This window comes from Lygodium microphyllum, chromosome 23 (genome assembly GCF_053477565.2).
Source record: "Lygodium microphyllum isolate KBCC chromosome 23, Lygodium_microphyllum_v1.1.10, whole genome shotgun sequence".
Lineage (NCBI taxonomy): Eukaryota > Viridiplantae > Streptophyta > Polypodiopsida > Schizaeales > Lygodiaceae > Lygodium > Lygodium microphyllum.
This window is the reverse complement of record NC_141157.1, coordinates 43,181,983-43,189,451: the sequence shown is the minus strand read 5'-3', so window position 1 is coordinate 43,189,451 and position 7,469 is coordinate 43,181,983. Positions and strand designations below refer to the sequence as shown.

General features: G+C 38.9%; 1 protein-coding gene across 1 annotated transcript; it reads left to right on the top strand.

Annotated features, from left to right (window-relative positions):
* Positions 1–3,671: 3,671 nt before the first annotated feature.
* On the top strand, positions 3,672–7,139 carry LOC148016108 (gibberellic acid methyltransferase 1-like). Its single transcript, XM_087664667.1, has 3 exons — positions 3,672–4,679; positions 5,897–6,175; positions 6,640–7,139. Exons 1-3 carry the CDS (start codon positions 3,891–3,893, stop codon positions 6,997–6,999), a joined length of 1,428 nt encoding a protein of 475 aa, XP_087520793.1. The 5' UTR covers positions 3,672–3,890; the 3' UTR covers positions 7,000–7,139.
* The last annotated feature ends 330 nt before the right edge of the window (positions 7,140–7,469 follow it).

The following is a 7,469-nucleotide window of genomic DNA, read 5'->3' as shown; positions in this document are numbered from 1 at the left end:
ACTTGTGTGTTTGTGTTTGCGTGTGTTTCTGTTTGTGTGCATGTTGTGTGTGTGTCAGAAAAATATGAAAAACTGATGCCAAAGAATATTATCATGCTATCAATTTCAATTATGAACTCTAAGAAAAGTGTCTTCTAAGTATCCATCTCTACCCTTACCGCTTCCATTTGGTTGCCTAGGAAGATCAGACTCTGTTGCCCTAGTCTTCTATGACTCGTGCATTGCACATCCAAGGTCGGCGGCCCAACATGATGTCATAGTCCACTCCTTGCATGACTATGAACTCTATGGAGAACTAGACTCCTGCAATCTTTAATGGCCAATTCTTTAGTATTCCGAATGGCTTGACTTTCATTCTCTTATAGCCAATATGACAATAAATCTAGCATTCTTGACAGGTGGGTTACCCCAAGCATGGAGCACTATGTGGCTAAACACATTGACTCTTGCTATCGTTCTAGGATTCCCTTTCTTGTGGTATTGCCTAGAGCTATGACGGGTAAGACTGCATGCATTTTGATGCCTTCCCGAAAAGCAGTAACGTGTAAGGACTTGGGCACTGAGTGCAGCATCAGACTTAGTATTTGCATTACTGCATCATGCTCATGTAAGTCAGCTATAGCTTGCTCTATCGATCCTTCTACCCACAACTTCAATTATTGCCATAGTGTCGGATGCTACCTAAGTAGATCTCCTAAGCTTGGAGTCACTGGGGTGATCACTAGCATTGTAAGAAGATTGCTAGCTACTCGCTCTTCTCCTAGTTGTGTACTCCTTGGCCAATGGCCTTAATTGGTTGTTGGCCTGTAGCGTTTAAACTCCATCTAAGTGGCACTCCTTGTGGTGCAAATGTGTCTTTCAACTTTGGTCGTGGAGGCAAAATTGGTGTGCTTATGCTTGAGAGATCATCGATCTCATCCTCCAAGATGCGCTCAACGTCCTTTAGGTGTTCTTGGGCTTCTTTCACCTATTCCTTCACTTTTTCTATGGCTTCTAGTTGGCACTTCGAGTTGGGGTACTCCCCTACCTTAGCACTTCCCTTCTTAGCAGTCTTTGGAGCGGATGTCTCTACCTTTGCGTCTGTGACCTTCTTTCCAACAGGCAGTGTTGTGGCACTCTTGATTCTAAGTGTGACCCTTGCATTGGTTTTGTTTCTTCTTCACCTACTACAACTCTTCTTTCCGATTGAGGCTACGTCTAAGTTGCTAGGCCGCTTTGGAAATGATATGCCAGCCTACCTAGTCTCTATATGGGTCATGACATGCAACGTGATGAGTGTGGCCTCCTCGTTGCATATCTTGACACTGAGAAGCCCTAATGGAACTAATGGGACAATTGTTGAGCTATAGGATGGCTTTTGTGTGTGGAAAATAGCCAAGAGGTGAGTGATTCCACATTTAGCAAATCTGAGATCAGCCTTTTCTTGAATTTTCTTGCTCCCTCTCGAGTTAGCGTGAGGAGATGGGTCCTAGGTAACCACAAGTCCCAACAAGAAATTGGTTCTTAGGTCTACCCTCCTAAGCCTCTACCTCTCCCCCTTCCTAATGCCATCATCAACATTGGTCGATAGTCCATGGGGTTTTTCTCTTCGTCGTATGAGACATAAGGGTTCACATAGGTTCCTCATTGTTAGGCTCCTCCACATAGTGGACTAGTGCTTTGATGGATGGGTTACATAGGGTCTAGGCAGCCTAGGTATGCATGTGGGATTGATCTCTATCCTATGGATGGGTGGCTTTGTATTGTTAGGTGTTGGGAGGGCTAATGGGGCTCCTCTCCCAAACACACATTGGAGATGTGACCGCCTAGGCCTTCTCATCATCTCCTGTAGCTTGGCCAACTCTAGCTTCATGTTTGCCAACTCCTAGCTTTGATTGACATTCTTTCCTTTGTCTTGGGTGCGTTGGCTAGATCCATCACTAGCAATTGAAGTTCTTTTTGAGGCTTCAAGAGCAGTGATGTCTTGGGTTGTAAGTCTTGAGGTTCTCTCTTTGAGCAGATCTTCCACTTGTATGGCTTCTTTAAAGACCCTAGTTAGCACGTCCCTTTGCAGGGTTGAGTTGCTCACCAAGGCCTTGTAAAGCTCTTCACTACTTCGGAGTCCACTTATGAACACAGTGGAGACCACTCATTCGCTAGGTCTTAATACACAAAACTTCGTATTATTTTGATATATATTTGTGTTTTGTTTGCAAGTAGATACATGCCATGAATGTAAATAGCTATGTAAATGAATATTTTATAATGGAGGGTGGCAAACCATGGCTTTTGTCATTGAGTAGATGGGGCCTTATCATATATTTTCTCTTATTCTTTTTGAATTTATTAACTTATTCAAGTATTTTATATTTCATAATGTTATATCTATTTAATATTTGAGATGTTAGATTCAGCACATGAGCAACTTTGCAACACTTATCCTCCTCCACAATAAGCACTTCTTGGAGAGCAAGCCTTATATACACAAGTGAGGCATGCATGTCAACTATGCCTCTTCTCTAATTTTAAGTTGCATTAGCCTCTCTTTTTTATAAGCTGATGAAAATTTTGCTTTAGAATGTACCTTTATTTTTACCCATTGAGTACAAACTCATTTGTAACCCAAGCTAAATCTAGCTTCAAAATAAAGTTAGATTACATTTATTGTATCAAATTTAGGAATATATTATCAAGAGCTTCCTCTATACTATTTTGGTAATTTTGAGTTTAATTATTATATTTTGTCTCATGTGGTTTATGTGAATAATTAAAAGAAAAAGGCCACGAAGCTACTAGTTGTTGCAAACTTGCCACTCTAAAATTCTACAATTAGTAGCTCCTTGGTTTTCTAATACCAAATTGTCATATTTACATAAATGTGTATTAGTGCAACTACATATGCATTTAGATTTTAAGGTTAAGATGTATGTAGACATCAGCCATTTAAAGTGAATATGGTCTCTCATAGAGAATGATTATAAGCTTTCTTTTTAGTTCATAAAATGCAACTATATATCTATCCCTTGTAGTGAATGGGATGTAGAACTTTAGATATATTCTAAAGTGAGAGGGATACATATGTGATAATGTACATTGATACCTTATTAATGTATGGCCATATTATACATATAATATATGTTATGTATCCTTATAACATAGTCATATTGCCAAGAGCATGTTACTAATGTACTATGATAATTATTCAAAAATGCCAATGTATTATGATTGGAACATCATAGAAAGACAATAAAATCTTTCAACCTATAATAACACACACACACACACACACACAAACACACACACACACACACACACACACACACACGCAAACAGCAATAGCAAGCCAAGCTCATGTGCACACTTAGAAAGTGAGCGAGTTCTTTTTCTTTGGTTTTTGTATGGTAAAAAGTGGTCGACTTCCTTCCCACGTTCACAAGGAGGGCAATTCTTACTAGGAGGTTTGAGGCTTCTCTCTCTCAATTAGCTCCTCTCTTTTATTCATCTCTCCACAAAACACATTGTACGTACGTTCAGATTTTTCAAACAAAATTACTTAAATTAATAGCCTTACTGATTTTTTAAATTGCAAGCTCTCCAGTCCCCGCCAGCACGGTTCTCTCCTCATGTCTAAAGTCTACGGTCCTTCAAGAAAGAGCAGGACGAAGAAAGTTCTTTAAGCATGCGGTGGCAGGGCTCGCAAAGATAAGAATGGGTCAAGAGGGGGGAACTCAGCCGCCAGGCTGGGGCTAGATAGATAGTGATTGATTATGGATATAATATGAAAGCGTGAAGAGGTTCAAGCTTTCTCCGAGAGAGATAATATTGCGAGGCAATTCGTTTGTATTTGTCTATCGATATACCAGTAAGCTGATATCAATAGACAGCTGTAGAATCGATATATTACCAGCACTATGGCTCAGAGGACGGCCGCTACTAATGACGGTACTCGGTCGACTGGATCACCCATGCCTTGTATGCAAGGTGGGGGTGGAGCAGACAGCTATGCCGCCAACTCCAACCATCAGATCCGTGCTTTCCATGCCTACGCAAAGCCTCATCTGGCAGAAGCCGTCCGCCTCGCGGTAGATAATATGAGCAATATGAGACCTAGTAGAATCGCTGGATCAAACAACTGTACTCATGTTACTGTTCAATCCAAAGAAGCTGCCAAAGAATTCGAAGAAGGGGAAAGAGCAGCTGGTGATCACTGCAGTAACTACAGGGCTGGCGCACACCATGTCGCCGTAGCAGACCTGGGGTGCTCCTACGGTGAGAATGCCCTCGCCTATGCTGATTTTATCGCGCATGCCTTCACTGAGGGCTTCTTAGGGCTAACTAATACTCATAGCCATACTCATAATTCTATATCCGATCACCCGCTTGACCTGCAATATCCGGCCGCCACGATTAAGGACGTTCCTGATAGTAACAATATAAATACTGAGGGTCGTGCCATGATGGAGATCCAGTACTTCTTCTCGGACCTTCCGTCGAACGACTTTAATCATCTGTTTCGATCTCTGGCTGTCGCCCCCAACCGTAATACCTTCTCCTGTTCATCATCAATCGCAGATGATGACCAGGCTCTTACCACTAGAGCGTATGCTGCTGGCGTGCCAGGCTCCTTCTACGACCGCCTCTTCCCATCAAGAAGCCTCAACTTCGTCAGCTGTGCGTTCGCTCTCCATTGGCTCTCTCAGGTGTGCTGCATTCATTTGATCTCTTTAGAATACTTGGCTTACTTCCGTTATTTACTTTCTACTCAATCTCAGCTTATTGGTAAGTAAGGAGGACAAGTATGGAACACCCCATTTTGCGTATATTTATCCAGATTTATCAGTACATAGGGGACATCTAGAGCAATTGAATGCCTTATATTGGAGTTTTTATTTTCAAATTCTTTTAAAAATACAAATTGGGGAGGGCTTGGGGTGGGGATGGGAGGGGGGCGCGTCTCAATGGAGTGAGCTAGTAATGTGATACTTTTTAAGAAATCAATGAACGGCTAACACCTATAATGCAAGACTTTAGGCATATTCCCTTTTCTGGCACACTGGCTCTCACAACGTAGTGAGGTGTAAAGTTGTGAGCTAGTAATGTGATGCCCTTTTAACAAATCAATGCCTGACACCTATGCAAGACTCTAGGCATATTCCCTTTCTTGGCATTGGCTTTCACAACGTAGTGAATTCATTTGACCTCTCCCCCATACTTGCATTATAACTTTTGGTATTTTGCTTTGTACACACTCTTACCTTTTTGGAACAACATAAGAATATTGTCTCCTACTTCTTGTTCTTGGTCCTCTTGAATTTCAAGCCCTACGTTTGATGGGGTCCTTTTTTGTGCCACAATATTCATCACGCTTGCTTGACACAACACGTTAAATGTCTTCACATTCAACATATTTGCATGTGAAATCACAAGTTGAGTTGGTTCAAATGCTTGCCATATTTGAAGTTCGACCACATGTAACATGTGTAAATATCTACAGAAACTCATTAACTTGTATCAATGGAAGAGTGTTTGAAGATGTGCATTGTCACTTGAAATATTACTAATAGCCAACCCTTCCAAGTTAGTCTGTAATGCTCCAACTTCTTTGAACATTGAAGCTTGACATCTTCTTTGGTACAAGTCCCCTTGAATGTTCTAATGTCACAAACTTCAAAGTTTGATGATAGAATTGTCTCATTCTAGATTCCTCATACTCCATACATTGTTTACAAAACATAAAACTAGTTCATATATGTAAGAATGATAGAGTTTTGATTCTTCATTCATATTTTGTTTAGAAAACATGAAACTAGTCGTATATGAGCAATCACTAATAGAGAATCTAATTTCTTTTCCTCAACCATATTTTGTTTGCACAATTTAACTTTGATCCTCTACTCTATGTTCATGATCATATTAGGTACCATCTGATGTGCTAGACAAGTCATCCCCTTCATGGAACAAAGGCCATGTTTGGTTTTGGGGTAATGGCCAAACACCAGAAGTTGCAAAAGCTTTTGCAAGACAATCCAAGGCTGATCTAATTCACTTTTTTAGATGTAGAGTTGAAGAGATGGCTAAAGATGCTATAATGTTCCTTTTCACACTTGCTCGTGATGAAGATGATGATTATCCCAACCTTTACAATCGCATGGGGTGTGGCTTTGTGGATGACACATGGAATGAGATGGTGAATGAGGTGCATTTTTCTTCCATGAAAACATGCTATCTTTGACTTTATGGTTTTTTCTAATAATAAGCATTGTTTTGGAAGACTTATCTGTTTGGGAAAATCTCCAAACCCCCCCACAACATTTTAAACTTCAAAGATTTAACTCATCATGTTTTTCAACTCACAACTTTATCATAGAGGCAAAAATAAAATAGTAATTGAGATCCCTGTTTAAGTGAGATATGTTAACATAGTTTCTATCAATTGATTAATCATTGTTTTTTATCTAGTCATAAGACTCTTATTACTAACCCAATCACAAGTACATGTATTTAAATCACCTCATTTGATAAATACTATGTCAATTTTTTCCATTTTCTTATGATGATGAACCAATTTGTCAATCATATGTTTCACTTATATTTATATCTACTTCAAAATAGAAACCAAATAATATCTGAATGAATGCCAACTCATATTTTTTAATGCAGGGCATAATAAGTTGTGAGGAAATGGACACCTTCAACATACCAAAATATGTTGTTAGTCGCGAAGAGCTAGAACTTGCATTGAAAGAGGTTCCAGAGCTTAAAATTCTAAAATTAGAATTGATTGAAGATTTGGCAAACCAGGTTGAGAATCATTCTTTGCGCAGAGATCCACAAGAATTTGGAAAGACCTCAGCTAAGTTTTTTGAAAGTATCTTGAAGCCCATGATTCAAGCACATATTGGTCTTCAAAGAACCACACTCTTCTTTGAAAGGCTAGAGAGTGTGACAACTAAAAATGCTTGTCTTCCTAACATCAGCTTAACAACAAACTATTTGGTTGCAATATGCCAACGATGTTGAGTTACTATAGCAAGTTAATGATTATCTGCAATTTTATTGACTATAGATATTGGTTAAAATATTATTTATTACATGTTCAAGCAACATCGTTGTAAATGTCTTAGTAGAGAAATATATTCATTTCATCCATAACTACTTTTGAGCCAAAATTTTTGCAAAGTTTTTGATGGTTGATCTATTCTATCCTTTTAAAATATTTTAGACTATTATTTGTGAATTGTGTAACTAAAAATACCAAACATCTAAAATCATTTAATGATATTGTATGAGTTAAATATGTTTTTTAAGTAGGCTTTATGGTATGTTCATAATGAGATTGTATGAGCTAGATATGTTTTTCAAATAGGCTTAATGGTGTCTTCATATGTTTTCTAAAAATTTAGAGTTTTCCTTCTATTTGGTGGATATTTGAGGATAGGCAGGCTAATCAAGTGTATAATTAACAATATCCTTGAATTTCAAAAGCATGT